We start from the raw sequence: 15,360 nt of genomic DNA on the forward strand, positions 1-15,360 counted from the left end.
TACTGACCAAGACGTGCTGGACCGGGTGGGCATTTCGGCGAATCTTCCACAGGAAAGCTTCATCTCCTTCCTCCCCTTTCATCGCCAGCGCTAAAATTTGGTCAACACCACATCTACAAGAGTTCCGAGCTCCCCATTCCGCGGAACAGGCCCGGCAATGTCGTCCGCCGGCGCTGGAGGCAAGCCGTCGAGGTCTGCCATCGTGGCCGACACGGAGAGCGGGCACCACCTTCTTACGATCCACGGTTACTCCCGCACCAAGGGCCTGTTCACCGGAGAGTGCGTCAGGTCCAGCCCATTCACCATCTGCGGGCATCGCTGGAGCATCGACTACTACCCCAACGGCATACGCTCGGCAGTCGAGCATTACATATCCCTCTCCCTGATCCTCGACGAAGATGTCGCGGAGGCGGTGAAGGCGCAGTTCGACTTCCGCCTTGCCAGCGATGTGGAGGAGCCCGAGCAAGTTGCGGCGCTGGCGTCGGCACCGGTAAGAAGATTCTCTTCCCGGGGCGTATCGTCGTACACCTCGTTCATCAGAAGGAACGAGCTGGAGAAGTCCAAGTATCTCGTAAACGACTTGTTCACCATCCGGTGCGACATCGCTGTTGTTCACAACTACCGGGCGTTGACCGACGCCGTGGCCTTCGTCTCCGTGCCTCCTTGCGACCTGCGCCGGCATCTCGGCGAGCTCCTCGAGACCGAGAAAGGCGCCGACGTGGTGTTCGAGGTCGGAGGCGAGACGGTCGCCGCACACCGGTGCGTGCTCGCTGCCCGCTCCTCGGTCTTCAGCGCCGAGCTCTTCGGACCGATGGTGGAGGGCAATGCCGCCGGCGTGGTCGTACGCATAGAAGACATGGATGCAGAGGTGTTCAAGGCGTTGCTGCATTTCGTGTACACGGGCTCATTGCCGGAGGCCCGGAAGGAAGATGAAGATGTCACCTACCAGCACCTGCTCGTCGCAGCGGACAGGTATGGCATGGAGCGGTTGAAGCTGATCTGCGTGGAGAAGCTGTGCCAGTACATAAATGTGGGCTCAGCGGCGATCATCTTGGCGCTCGCCGAACAGCACCATTGTGAGGGGCTGAAGAAGGCGTGCTTCGACTTTCTCGCCGCTCCGGCGAATCTGAGGGCGGTCGTGGCCACCGACGGTTTCCAGCATCTGAGCAAGAGTTGCCCTTCTCTTATGGTCGAGGTGATCACAATGTCCTGCGCATTACTTGAGTGATGGATCGCCGAGTGTTATGTCAATGGTGTTACACGATTTAGCCACATTTCACCTAATCTTTGTCAGTTCATTGCATCTCTGCAACTGTGTTAGTTAACAAGAAAGTACATTCAAATCAGAGGGCATATAATGGTCAGGTTTTGGGCAATGGTAGCCCATGGATTGTAGATCTGTGTCATGTGATTTTGCTTGTCTTTTACCAATGGGTACTCCTCTCTTTGAGATATTGGCTCTAAAGCTTCCCTTCTTCTGGGGTGAGGTGGTATTCATCCCTTGTGAGTTCAGCTGCTTCGACAAGCTTTGGAAAGTGTGTGAATCATCTGTGCTCCTTCGCGCTGTAGGGATACATGTCCTCATGTGCGCCCTCGCTCGTCACATAGATATGGTTTGTGTTGTTGCCACTTGCCACTGAGGTTGATCAGGAGTAGGGCGATCCCTTCCTGGAAAATATCAAGGGGGGAAGTTAAGCATGGATCAGCTAGTTAATGCAGCACCTTTAGAACAAGTACAATAAATCCTAGTCAGTTGGCTACAAGGATTAAAATAATATATTTGTGTCTAGTTGGAGGAGAGCGAAGAGGAGAGAGAATGTAAGTGGGCTCTCATGCAAGAGCTAGCTCTAGCACGTGCTTCTAGTCAAATTGTGTTAATGAAAAGTGGGTCATCCATTAAAAAAATAGTGCATTCCTATAGCCAACTACTACGTATTGCACTTGTTGGCTACAAGTTGGCTATATATGACATAATATCTTGTTTATAGCCAACAACCGGCTACACTATTGGAGTTGCTCTTAGGCATGGTTTATTGTGTTTGTGGCCTTGAAATAAAAGCAATAATTCCTGTTGCTGCACAAATTTTCAAGAAATTTAGGTATGTCAGTTTACATGTAATAATCAGGATTTGGTTCTAATGTTGTTGTGTTGAGCAGGCCTCGTTCGCTCCGACCAAGGTTTGCCTGCAGTAACTCGTTGTCGAGCTGATCCAGATACCTGAATTCCTGAAACATCACCATGTCTTAGCTGCTGAATACTGTACTTCAGAATTCAGTTGGTACTTTCAACTGCCGATCGTTCTTGGCTCACAGTACCAGAATCTGAACACAAATGCATCAGTTACAACTTACAACTTACAAGGTGGTGGGGTTCCAAGTCCCTCCAGCTTCTGCGACCCACTGTTGTCGTGATGTCATATGTTTAGGAAGCTTTGATCATGGTCAGAGCATTGTCATGTTTAAGTTACCAGAAATAGAAACTAGGCTAGAACATTCCTCTGCTAACAGAAGTCTGGTCTGTGTGCCCTGTTTGACCGTGTAAGTTTCTTTTGCAACCAGATTGCTTCATTAATTTTTAGCGAAACCGTCTAGATGCTGGACTTTCTCTCGGATGAGATGTTGGACCTGAACATGGTTCAAGGACTGAACGGCTAGTTTGTCAGTCTGACCAGACCTTCCAGAAATCCTGGGCTGTCCATGTACGCCAATGAACATTTGCAATGCAGGTCACCAGCTGGAAATTAAGTTTACAGGAGAACATAAGAGCTAAGATATCGGAAAGTGTCTTTGACACATTGGCACCAGTGCTCTCCTCGCTTTCAGATTTTTGAAATTTTTAAAATCTCACGTTTCTAAGTCTCAAAAAGTTATGACGTTAAATATATAGATAGATATATACGGGTGGGGTGTATGCAAAAAAATCCCGTTAAAAAATACTTTGTATTTTGAACAATATAAAAAGACAAATTTCTTAATGGTAGTAAAATAGAGTCTATCCTTTTGTCAGAAATTTGTTTTTTTTGTATTTCCCAAAATTTAATGTATTTTTCACCAGGACTTTTTTGCATACACTTCTCACAAACATATCTATCTACGTATTTAACGCCATAATTTTTAAAGACATAAAAATATGAGATTTAAAATTTTCAAAAAACTAAAAGTGGAGGGAGCACTAGCACCCATGTGCACCAAATTTCTGTCCCTAAGATATGAACAAAAGTCCATGCAAAACCTTTTGTCTAGAAGATCCGGTGAGGTAAAGACGTCAGTTGCCTCTTGATATATTTATTGTCATTGACAATGACAGTGTTGTTTTGTGATATAAAAGATGAGAACCTTCCAAACCCATCTCTTGAAGACATATACTAGCTTACTTACAATATTGCATATTATTGCCTAGCATAGCATCCTTTATGTTCCGGTAGCATCTACATGAAGATTTCATCTAATATCGCCGGAACCAGACGAATTTAGATGGAATCTTTATGTAGATGGTACTTTTTCTGTAAAATCCTTATACAATGCGATCCTTCTTTCTGATTTACCAGTTGATAACAATAAGAAGATTTGGAAGATGAAGATACCATTAAAAATTAAATTTTTTGGATGGTATCTTCGTCGCGGGGTTATCCTCACCAAAGACAATCTTGTTAAGCCGAATTGGCACGGAAGTACACGGTGTGTTTGTTGACATCAGGATGAAACCATCAAACATTTATTCTTCCAGTGCCAGTTTGCGAGATCTGTATGGTCAGTCATCCAAGTAGCGTCTACCCTGTATCCTCCGACTAGTGTCGCCAATGTCTTTGGCAATTGGCTTCATGGTATCGATTCAAGGTTTAAGTTGCTTCTTAGGGTGAGGGCGCTAGCAGTTATCTGGGAGCTTTGGCTATGTAGAAATGACAAGATCTTTAATGACAAAAATTGCTCTTTGTTTCAGGTCATCTACAGATGTACAAGGTATTATCCGTTCGTGGTTACCTCTTCAGCGAGTGGAGAACCGAGACCTATTTACGGAGGTCTGTACACGGTTGAAGGACGGCGAGGGATACTTTTTCCCTACATGGGTGGCAGCATAATCTACGGATAGAAGCCACACCTACACCTTAGGCGTCATATGATTTATCGTTTCGATATGTATCTCGCCTAGTTTTCTTTATATATCTTTTTTGACTTGAGACAACAAAACGGCATCCTGATTATGCAGAGGCTGGATGTAATTGCTTCCTAAATTAATAAAACATCCTTTATCGAAAAAAAAATGTCCTTTGAAAAGTTGCAGCTCATGATGTACAGCGATTTTGACCTGGAATTCAATACACATTCATGCAATCTTACAAAGTTGGATGGCATGAGTTCGACTTTATTTAATCATGAAATAGAAAATCGACTGCCCAACTGATCACTACGTTTGCCAAAAGAAAAAGGTGATCCATTAGGTATATGTATCCATCTATCGACGATGCCCTCGTTCGCATGGCATCTCTTGCACGTGATCTTGCCCTTTCCGCGAGGACGAAGTGCGGCGAACTTTGCACACGATGCAACTAGCGTGTAATGGTGTAGCACGGAAAGGTGCGTTGCCATGCGTGCAGATTCAGCCAGATAAAAATAAAGAGCTTGAGGTTGCAGCATGTTCACTTGCGTTGCCAATGAGCTAGCTAGGTCACCGACCACTGTTCCGTTGACATGTCCAAAATTATTTTGTTCTGCTTTGTAAAAAGTTCTCCTCTCTATCTTGTATCGGTTCGGTCGTTACGGTTTTATTTATAAAGTGGGACGAAATCCTATTTCGAGGAGGAGAACCTCGCTTAGATATAAAAGACATGAACATGTAAACTGTAATTCTTTAATGATTTTCAATATTTCTAGCGATGCTATTGTTCATGCTTCCCAGGAGCCAAAACACTGCCACTAGTTGTTTAACTAATCAGATTCAGAGGGGGCATGTGTTAGCATAAAAATTAGCAGCCAAAAGTGTGTTTTGAGTATGTGTAGACTGTCTTCTAGAAATTGGAGGGGGCATATTCTTCTGCACTTTGTGTTTAAGGTGGGTGCCCCGGAGAAGGTAGGTAGTCTCGTTAATTGGAAGGTAGTTGTGAATATTCCGCAACTAGTTGCACCCGCACCTTAATATCGGATATCTCGCTTTGGAATTTTTAAAAAAATGTGAAATAAAATCGTGGACATGGTATATGTTGCATTTTATGCACATCTAAAATTTCGTTCTACCATATATGATCTGTGGAAAAAAGAAAAGACCAAACTGAATAGTATCCATAACTATTCAAGTATCATTTGCCTTTTTTGAGCAGACCAGACATTTTTAACTTTTTTGATGAAACTTTGCGGATGCATAATGGACAATATAATTTATGTCTCAGATTTATTTTCAATTTTTTTGAAAAGTTAGAAGTGTGACATCCGAAAATAGGGTGTGGGTGCAACTAGTTGCAAATAAGAGTTCGAATATTATCGGATAACGCACTTTCAAATTTTCAAAAATGTGAAATAAAGTCATGGACATGGGATATGTTGTATCTTGTGCACATATAAAATTTCGTTCCAAAAGACATGTGGAAAAAAGAAATGACCAAAGTGAATAGTATCCATAACTATTCACGTACCATTTATCTTATTTACTTTACTTTCCTCCTACGACCTATTGACATGTCTTGTGTTAGTCCTTTATTTTCAAACACTCATAATTTTTATTTTAAAAATAATAAAAAATTCAAACAAAACGTTTAGAGGTAGCTAATGATGTATACTATATACATGTAAAATCTTGATAAGAACCACTTCGTATTCTATGCTACACAGAAATGACAAAATCTGACAAATTTTATAGTGAATAGTGCACATTTCAACACTACATAATTTGTCTGATTTTTCCTTTTTTGTGTAACCTACAATATAAAGTAGTTTGTATTGAAATTTTACACGGCTGTAGTATATACCATTGGCTTTACACCATTTTCATTAAAAAATTAAAATATAATTTTTAAATATTTTAAATAAATGCTACATGTAGCTCGGTCTTCGTTTAACCACTCTCGAACCTGAATATAGTTAGAGAGAACACATGCATGTGAGAGGAACATGCAAGTAAGTTCACACTACCAATAGAGAAATGTAAAACAATATATATTTTTTTATTAGAGACAAAATGAAATTAGAAGGCCATCCTCAAATAAGTGTAGTTATAGCTATTGTCTTAAGTCAGATATTTTAAAGTTTGATCAACCTTACTGAAAACATGATAACATTTATGGCACTAGTTTATATCATTAGGATCGTCATGAGATGTACTCCCTTTGTCCTCGACTAAGCCTATGTTTGGACATATCTTAAGTCAAATTTTATTAACTTTGACCAACTCCTTATAAAAAAAAGTAGTAGCATTTATGATACTAAATTAATACCGCTGGATTCATCTTTACACGTAGTTCAATAATATAATAATTTAATATTAAATGTGTTACTGTACTGTTTTTATGTAAACAATGTACTGTAATTAAATTTAAAAAGATTTGACTTTCAAAAAAACGTACACGCATTTATGGACAGAGTTAGTAGTTATATATTGTACCAATTTGATGTCATGTACAGTATGTTATGAAAATCCACTTTTTTTTCTATCCTGGGAGCATATGCATATAAAAAATTCTCCAAATTTGCATCACTCTAAAAGAAAAAAGAAAGAATGAGAGAAAGGAGGAACCAGCGAAGAAGCAAAGTCAAGCCCACGCGGAGGCTCTAATTAAGAACACGGCGGCGCGCGCGAAGGGGTAGATCCGCATCGCAGTTGGTGTGGTCAGCGGGAGGAGAAGGTCACGCCACGAAGCACGTGTGCCAATGTCACACCCCACGCGGCGAAAGAATATTAGCTTCCCTCCTCCTCCCAGACCCAGTTCACACGCTCGTTGATGAACAACGAGCGAAGCAAGCAAGCAAGAGGAACCCAACTGCCTCCCCGTTCCCGGCTCCTGCGCATCTCGTCTTCCCCAGCGCAGGCAAGGCGGCGGCCGGCGGAGGCGCCGTCTCATCTCCTCTTCTCCCCCACCGGCGGCGCGCACCAAAGGTCGTCCAGGCCGCTTCCACCGTCAGGTATTTTTCAGCTTGCTCACGTTAATGTGCGTGGCCTCAAGTTTGCAAGAGAAAATCTATGTCAAAGTTCGGTCCGCGTTGGGAAGCAGGCGCTTCGCTGTAGATTTCTCCAACTGGTTTGTTTTTTCTCGGCGTGTTTGTTTTGCTTCGTTTCAACAAGGCAACGGAGCAGCTCCGTTGGTTGGTGATCTACCGCTCGCCGCGCCTCGGTTTGAACTGTTTCCCGTTTTCTGATTTCGCTGCCCGTTTATAGGATTTTTCAGTTGGAGCTGGTACGCCCGTTGCTGGAACCGTGCTGCCTGCCCTGCCTCCGATTTTTCCGGTGGGGATTTGTTCCCCTTCTCTCTTGTTCAGTTTGTTTTCTTTACTTATTTTTAGCTCCTCTCCGTCGCCCCCATATTTCTTCTGTCTGGAATTCGTACGTGTTCTTCATCCTTCTTTGGCTCCGAATTTCCCTGGAAAATTCAGTTTCGATTTTGGACTCTGCTTCGTGCTCTTTGGTGGTACTGTAACTTTGCTTTCATTGTTATTTTCCAGTCGACTTTCTTGCGTTCTACTCGTTGCCCACTATTCTGTTTTGTGAAGAAATGTTTGATACTAGATTGGTTTCCCTTCTTGTTCATAAGAGTTCCTCTCACATATGTTGCCCAAGTAACCTGAATGGGCCGTTCACCAGTCAACCGCTGACTAACTCTCTATCATTCTGGTGGCTATTCTCTGCAGATCAGTCAGGTGAACCAGGAGCCCCCGCCCTCCCTCTGGGTCTGCAAACAATGGCCAGCGGCGGCACCAGCATCAGGAGGTACGTCGGCGCCATCAAGGACTCCACCACCGTCGGTATCGCTAAAGTAAACAGCGATTATAAGGTAACAACGACCATGTCTCATGTTCAGGTTCGCTTCTATCAAATCGTTTCTCATCATTTTGGTATCCCTCTCTGTAACAGCGAATGGACATCGCAATTGTCAGGGCCACCAACCATGCCGAGAGTCCCGCAAAGGAGAAGTACATAAGAGGTAAAGAGAATCATTTTCGTTGAAGATGACCAGCACACTTTTTGTATGGGTGGAGGATAACAAGATTGATTTTGCCACCATGGTTCTGATCATGCATTTCCCGTTTTCAGATATTTTTGGGCATCTTTCTGCCGGAAGAGCTCGCGCAGACGTCGCCTACTGCATCCGCGCCCTTGCTAGACGTCTTTCCAAGACACGCAACTGGGCGGTATGTCTACTATATATTTTCTGTTATTCATGATATGAAAGGTTTGTTAGTAGTATGGCTGTTTTAAGTGATTTGATGGAATCTACCCATTTTGTGCAATTCACCACAGTATTGTTTTGCCTGAAAATTCAGATTGTCGGTTGTATCGGTCTATAAGTACTATATAGTTTCTGTCAATGGATTACTAGATAACTTATGCTACATATAGACCGATACACCCAAAAAAATGAACTTTTGGGCAAGAAAATGCTACATATATCGAGCACTTCCATTATGCAAGCAAATGTTGCCTGTTTTGCTTGCTGTTATCAGGATGTTCATAACTGAAATTAAATGGTGCTTCTGATCGATGAAGTTTTCGTTTCCATATTGATATTTAAGGTTGCACTGAAGACATTAATTGTCATACACCGTGCCCTTCGTGAGGTTGATCCGTCTTTCCGTGACGAGCTCATTAGCTATGGAAGGTCTAGTGGCCATATGCTTCATATGTCCTATTTCAAGGATGACTCTAGCTCTGAAGGTACTAGTCGCTTGCTAACTTCGTTCTGCTCCTGGATCTAGCATCATTGGAAATTTTACTGACATGTCGTTATATTTGCAGCTTGGGATCATTCTGCATGGGTGCGCAATTATGCTTTATTTTTGGAAGAGAGGCTTGAGTCTTACCGTGTACTCAAATATGACGTCGAAGTGGATCCATTGGTATGTACTCTAACACAAGTTTCATTGGATTCCCTGCGCTAGTGTGTATTGTTTGTTTGCCATATTTACTCGTGAAAGTAGGGCGCCAATGTGTATGTAAGCTTTACTTTCAGTCTAGTGTACAGGCGTCAATGGACCACTTTAGCTCTTATTTATGAAAAATACTATTTCTGCAGAGAACTCGAGATCTTGATACAACTGGCTTGCTTGAACAACTTCCAGCATTGGAGCAGCTTCTTTTTCGGTTACTCGGTTGCCAGGTGATTCATTACTTATTCTACAATATATTGAATCCAATCATATATTTTTTAGGTGTCATAACATTTGAATGTGCATTGCTTACTTTCGACATTAATTATTTCAGCCACATGGTTCGTCATCTTATAACACCATAATCCAGCATGCCCTTTCAATGGTGAGGACTCAGCGCTTCTGCAAGTAGTTTACTAGTTAATAGTGATTTCAGCATTTGTTGACTTTGTTTTGCGTGTAAATGTAAGGTTGCTCTGGAGAGTGTTCGGATCCATACAGCTATCAATGATGGTATACTCAATCTGGTTGACAAGGTACCGTCGACTAGCTTATTTTATGAAATGATCATGTATACTTTTCTTTGTTTCTTAGTCAATTGATATCTTGTGCATAATGCAGTTCTTTGAGATGCAAAGGGATGATGCTATTAGGGCCCTTGACATATTCAAAAGAGCAATCAATCAGGTCAATTACTTTTTTTTCTATTTTTGGTCAACTAATTACTTCATTAATTTGAATGGGTTTTGTACGACACCTGAAATTGCAGGGTATGGGGCTCAATCAAGTCCATCTTTCTCCATACTTATTATCATTTTTTGGGTTGTGCAGGTAGGGCAACTTTCAGAATTTTATGAGGTGTGTAAAACCATGCATATTGGGCGTGGTGAGAAATTGTTAAGAATCGAACAGGTTTGATTCTCATCCTGTTATATTTTTCATTGTTTTCCATCCTGTTACTATTCAAATATTTTTCATTGTTTTTCTTATGTGAGTAAGCTTGCTGATGGCATATTCGTAACGTATACAGCCTCCTACATCATTCTTACAAACTATGGAAGAGTATGTGAGAGAAGCTCCCCTTGCTTCAAGAAATCAGGTTTGGAAATTTTAAATGTCAAGTATGGATAGTACTCCTCACAGTTCAGTTAGTATCCTTGTATTTACAAAATCAAAGGACCACATATTCTTCAGAATACTTAGAATAAAGAAACAATTATGTTGCAAGACCAATCTTTCCATTATTTAATTGGCAGGTATTGTTCTTTGTTCCTTCCTGGAGACATTTTTAGGACATTTTTGTTTCTCTGCAGGCTGTACTAGCAATAGAGTACAGAAAAAAACCAGAAGATGAAGAAGCATCAACTTCACCTCCTCCCCCAGTATCAACTTCAGTAAAAGAACCTGAACCAGAGCCGGTTAAAGAAGGCGCACCCAGACCTGAGCCGGTTAAAGAAGTCGCACCCAGACAAGAGCCGGTGGATTTGCTGGTAATTTTCCATGCAACTATAGCCAGCAAACATTATGTTATTTTTTGTCGGAATAACATTACGTTATTCTCAATCAGCCTAACATTTCGAACTTTTCTTGCTAGGGAATGGATGAACCAATTCCTGAAATTTCTGACCTAGATCAAAAGAATGCCTTGGCCTTAGCAATTGTTCAACCAGGTAACTATGTGTTGCATATGAACTTTTGTATTATTCCATATTGGAAGTTAGAAACAAGAAGATCAGGCTAGTTCTGAAGTCATGAGCTCATTAGTGATCTCTGTTGCAGATATAGCACCTAAGGCTAGTTCAGAAAACGTCACCACTAGCTGGGAGTTGGCACTCGTCACCGCACCCAGTTCAAATAACAGTGCCACTACCTCAAGCAAAATGGTGCATATTACACCTATCTTACCTTTCCTTTATTCGATCATCTCTTTTAAGCTAAACTTTCCTTCCCTTTTTTTCATGTCTCTGAAACTAAACTTACCTTCCCTTTATTCTATCACTCTCTGAAGCTAAACTAACATATTTATCTTGTTACAGTCTGGTGGATTGGACTTGCTCACCCTCGACAGCCTATACAACGACGCGCACCGACAAGCGCAGCAGAATGCGAGCTACGACCCATGGCAACAACAACCGACACCCATGTTGTCGGCTCCCATGACCATGATGCAGCAGCAGCAGCCGATGCACAGCCCATTCTACGCATCGGCGCAGCAGCAGCAAGCCTACATGCAACAGCAACAGCAAGCCTTCATGCTCCAGCAGCAGCACAAGTACCAGCAGCAGTACCAACAAATGATGATGATGGCTGGGCCGTCTGTTCATCATCAAGCATCCTCCAACCCGTTCGCCGGTTCGTACATGCCGGCAGCCAGCAATGGAACTGGGATGATGTAGAGATGCTTGTTTGACATATTCTTTTTCTGTTTTGCCGTTGTGACTTTTTATGAGAATTAGAAAGAAATGTCGTTGTATAGTCAAGACAAAACTTTGGGAGCTTAGAGCTCTTCTAAAATGAGTACAGCCATTCGCCTTTTTGTGATAGGAACGGCCATTTCTGCTGCGCCGCTGTCCATTGGTATTCATGGAAAGTCAGTCGAAGAAATATGGTAAAGTTATGTGAAAACAGTGAAGAGATTCTTGTGAGGTGGTTGCAGTTAAGTAACTTTTGTTCTTCTTTCCTTTGACAGAGCAAAAGACAGCACTAAACATTTTTCCTTTGAGGTAGGAGGGGAAAAATTAGAACTAAACTGGAAGTATGTAATTAAATCATGGTAAAGTGATGAACCGTCCGTGGTGAAGAGAACGGTAAACATATGCAATAATCTCAAGAAAACAGCTAACTGATGCAAAGGCATATCATCACTGGAACATCAAAACCCTAAACAGAATAACATGTACACGCAGCTGAACAGGCCCATTTCGCTACTATAAAGTTATAAACAGGGTCAAACACCAATGCTCCAAAACGTACTGTAGACATATTCACATGTTGACGATCTCTCTTTCTTGCGGGTATCAACATCACGCAGAAGTGTGGTGTCTTAGTTCAGGAGAGGGTGCGATGGAGATCAGAAGACGCTGCTGTACTCGTCCTCCCTGTTCAAGTAGATGTACCACAGGATGGCCAGTCCGAAGACCCCAAAAGAGGACAGCTCCATTGTCAGTGCGCCCCACCCGATGATGCCAGCATGCTTCAGGATCGACGGGATGGCGATGCTCCCCACGACCGATGCGCCTGTCAGGAACTTCGTGAAGCTCACCCACCTGCAGTGACAAAATTGGGTCAGGAGTTAAATCTACCATATAGGAAATGGAATCTGAGGGTTGCAATAAGGCAGGAACTTTTGTTCATTTCAACAATAGACAAACCATTTAATATGGTCCTTTGTAGATAATGACAAGAATGAAGCAACATCAGCTACCAGGTAGAGAATGATCACCTACCCATCACTCTCATTCGACAGCATCGATGGAGAATCGGCGCCCAGGAATAATATGACTGGCATTGTAAGGATGAGATACATCAGAACTGCACAACAGAATGCCACGGTTATTCACATGTTCCTGGAAACAAGTATCAGATAATGGTGTTCCGGTGTAAACAAGTTGTCGAACCTGTTAACATTGGCCACCAGTTGTTATACAAGATGCATGCCTGCAGAAGACGGAGTTAAAGAGATAAGGCACCATCCAAATAATAAAGCTATAAAAAATCTGATGCTGAATGTTGATGCTCACCAAAAGATGCAATATAATTCCACCAGAGGCCAACAATGCAACGGCTGCGAGTCTTCCGGTGTGCAAACATGCCCTCATACTGCGTGACAGTGCCATGGCTGCCTCTGCTGTTCTTCAGATGCAGGTGCTGGAACGGTAGAAACATCAGATGAGCAAATCTGTTGCAGATTTACCGGCAGAGTGTGTAACAGAACAGTACGATCTGAAACTAATGAACTGGTAGCTCCACGCGATTTGTCAACGAGAAAGGGAATCACAACAGCATGAGCTGTTACTGAGTAAGCATAAAAGCCCTATCTAGATTAAGGAAGCTCTCACACAGTTCATGTTCTTCTTCTTCGAAATAGGCTTTCGCCCCGCTATATTAATATAGCAAACGACCCGATACAACGAACACGCTGGGGCCGCAGCACAACCAAGCCCAAAAGAAAAGAAAAAGAAAGGAAAGAGAAACTAATGCCGACACCGGCAGATCGACGAAAACGATGACGACCCGCAACCGCTGCGCCCTCCGGATAAGAACCACCACGCTCCTAGCACGCCGAGGCGCCGCATACCAAGCAACACCTTCACCAAGGAAACGACGATGACGCCGCTGCTGCCCGGACTAGTCCTAGGGTTTCCCCCGGCATGCGGAGGGGATTGAGGAGGAGGTACACCCGACGCCCTTCAGGAAGGTAGGGTGACACCCGCAAGCGTCACCGCGTCGGTGTCAAGCATGCCGACAGGGATTTCTCCCGACCTCCAAACCGACCACCCTAGATGCTCCGACGAACTCCACCTAACATGCCGCCCACCAGCACACGCCACCACGGTCTTGAAGCCATCCTCGCCGCCTAACTGTGGTCACCGGGGTAGGGCCTAGAGAAAGAAAAGGGATGCCGCGGGGACGGGGGCAGCAGCACCGCAGCCACGCGGGAGGGAACTGCCTCCACCGCCTTCGCGGTAGCCGACCGGACGAGGCTACGGGGCAAACCAGGCCCGAACTGGCCCGGCCGGACCCAAAAGGGCCCGTAAAGCCCCGCTGCTACGCTGCAGCTGGCCGGCCGGAGTGCCGCCGTCGCCCATCCACCACGGCCCTGCCTTCTCTTCCTCCAGGGAGCGCCGCCGGCTTGCCAAGCGCAGAGCAACCGCCGAGCCCCTCCGGGCCCCGCCTGGGCCCAGATCTGGGTCGAGCGGGCCTGCCATGGCGCCGCCTGCGCTGCTCCGCCGCCAACGGCCGCGCCACCGCCCCTCCTCCCACCCGACGAGCAGGTTCCACGCTGCCCCGCCGGACCGATGCCTGCCGAGGTGCACCGCCGCTAGCCCGAGGACCCCGCGCCCCCATCTTCGCGGCGGGTAGAATCCGCCCCGCCGCCGCCGGCACCGCGCGGGCAACGCCCGGCGGCACACGCCGACGGCGGCGGCAGGGGAGGGCGGAGGAGGAAGGCTGGGGAGGCGCGGGAAGAGGCGCGGCCCGGCCGCCGCGGGGGCGGCGCGGGTCGCGGGAGGGAGGGAGGGTTTCTTAGCTTCGTCTGTGCCACACAGTTCATGTTTTCAGCATGCTTTTTGACCAATGAATTGCTAGCTCGATCAGATTGACACTTCCAGCTTACAGGATTGCGGGCAAAATCATCCAGAGCAAGTCCACAGGATCGAATTTGGCGATCACCATACCGTGAAGACTAGAGCAACTACTTGTGTAAAATAAAGAGATTCCCCACATCATAATTCGCACGCAACCGGAAGTAATTCCTCGCCTAAATAGTGCGGAACAAAAAGGGGGCTACCGAATTCTGACACCGGACAACTACGTATCTAACAATTCGATCACAATCCATCCAATTCAGAGGAACCAAGGGCGATTCAGATCGGACAGATGCGAACAGAGTGTCTCTCTGTCTACTCTCGATCGACAGGGCCCTCGACCGATTCGACAAAGGCGGGGCGGGGATGAAGGAGGAGACGGATGCGTACCGAGCGACCACGAAACGCGTGCGGCAGAAACGGCCGTCGCCCCGCGACGAGGAGGCGCCGTAGTCAGTTGCGTAGGCCCTTGGCGAGGCGGCGGGGAGGGGATCTCCGGCGAAGAGAGCCGGCGGATTCTGGAACGCGATTGAAGGGCAGGTGGTGGTGTGGACGGGATGGAGGCCGATTTGATTACTCGCATAGGCTGGGAAAAATTAACTAATCTTCCCTAATAATCCTCAGGGTTCCTAATCCTAATCGAGAGGGATCTGGATTCTGGGCTTGGCGTCTTCACCGACTCCACCACCTGTTTGTCCGCTGCTGCAGGTAGATAGTTTTTTTTTTTTTTTGGAAAAATCTGCAGTGCTCACACCAAGAGGTATCCGATTTTTTTTGAGCTTTTAAATAAATCCAACGAAACATAAAGTGCAAATTTCAGCAACAGGACAACTCAAAAAACTTTCATCCTTTTTTTTGAATTTTGTTCTTAAAAAGAAATCAGTTACTCAGCTTTATCAAGATGCACAAAGCTGAATCACTTCTTTTGAAACAAAGGTTGTACATTGCTGTGTCTTTTATTTGCATGCAAAGTTTCACGGAGCAA

At 44.8% G+C, this 15,360-nt stretch overlaps 3 protein-coding genes across 3 annotated transcripts; 2 read left to right on the top strand and 1 right to left on the bottom strand.

Moving 5' to 3' along the window:
- LOC127305247 (BTB/POZ and MATH domain-containing protein 1) lies at window positions 1–1,395 on the top strand. Its single transcript, XM_051335651.2, has one exon. The coding sequence runs from the start codon at window positions 158–160 to the stop codon at window positions 1,226–1,228; it is 1,071 nt and encodes a 356-aa protein (XP_051191611.1). The 5' UTR covers window positions 1–157; the 3' UTR covers window positions 1,229–1,395.
- A 5,423-nt stretch (window positions 1,396–6,818) lies between these two features.
- On the top strand, window positions 6,819–11,733 carry LOC127305248 (putative clathrin assembly protein At5g35200). Its single transcript, XM_051335652.2, has 16 exons — window positions 6,819–7,110; window positions 7,834–7,976; window positions 8,057–8,126; window positions 8,237–8,334; window positions 8,716–8,857; window positions 8,939–9,039; window positions 9,216–9,299; window positions 9,404–9,454; window positions 9,540–9,605; window positions 9,691–9,756; window positions 9,901–9,981; window positions 10,100–10,168; window positions 10,383–10,559; window positions 10,664–10,739; window positions 10,849–10,952; window positions 11,106–11,733. The coding sequence occupies exons 1-16, from the start codon at window positions 6,930–6,932 to the stop codon at window positions 11,463–11,465; spliced, it is 1,869 nt and encodes a 622-aa protein (XP_051191612.1). The 5' UTR covers window positions 6,819–6,929; the 3' UTR covers window positions 11,466–11,733.
- Window positions 11,734–11,890: 157 nt separating this feature from the next.
- On the bottom strand, window positions 11,891–15,070 carry LOC127305249 (vacuolar protein sorting-associated protein 55 homolog). Its single transcript, XM_051335653.2, has 5 exons — window positions 14,766–15,070; window positions 12,810–12,936; window positions 12,687–12,726; window positions 12,516–12,600; window positions 11,891–12,335 (listed from the first exon to the last, which is right to left on the bottom strand). Exons 2-5 carry the CDS (start codon window positions 12,903–12,905, stop codon window positions 12,140–12,142), a joined length of 417 nt encoding a protein of 138 aa, XP_051191613.1. The 5' UTR covers window positions 12,906–12,936; window positions 14,766–15,070; the 3' UTR covers window positions 11,891–12,139.
- Window positions 15,071–15,360: the final 290 nt, after the last annotated feature.

Source organism: Lolium perenne, chromosome 6 (genome assembly GCF_019359855.2).
Source record: "Lolium perenne isolate Kyuss_39 chromosome 6, Kyuss_2.0, whole genome shotgun sequence".
NCBI classification, from domain to species: domain Eukaryota; kingdom Viridiplantae; phylum Streptophyta; class Magnoliopsida; order Poales; family Poaceae; genus Lolium; species Lolium perenne.

Coding starts and splice junctions, on each gene's coding strand:
- LOC127305248 (XM_051335652.2), top strand. CDS start 6,930: ATGAACAACGAGCGAAGCAAGCAAGCAAGAGGAACCCAACTGCCTCCC. Junction 7,977..8,056: donor AAGTAAACAGCGATTATAAG/GTAACAACGACC, acceptor TCTCTGTAACAG/CGAATGGACATCGCAATTGT. Junction 10,169..10,382: donor CCCTTGCTTCAAGAAATCAG/GTTTGGAAATTT, acceptor GTTTCTCTGCAG/GCTGTACTAGCAATAGAGTA.
- LOC127305249 (XM_051335653.2), bottom strand. CDS start 12,905: ATGGCACTGTCACGCAGTATGAGGGCATGTTTGCACACCGGAAGACTC. Junction 12,727..12,809: donor GAATTATATTGCATCTTTTG/GTGAGCATCAAC, acceptor CGTCTTCTGCAG/GCATGCATCTTGTATAACAA. Junction 12,601..12,686: donor CTGGTGGCCAATGTTAACAG/GTTCGACAACTT, acceptor TCTGTTGTGCAG/TTCTGATGTATCTCATCCTT.
- LOC127305247 (XM_051335651.2), top strand. CDS start 158: ATGTCGTCCGCCGGCGCTGGAGGCAAGCCGTCGAGGTCTGCCATCGTG.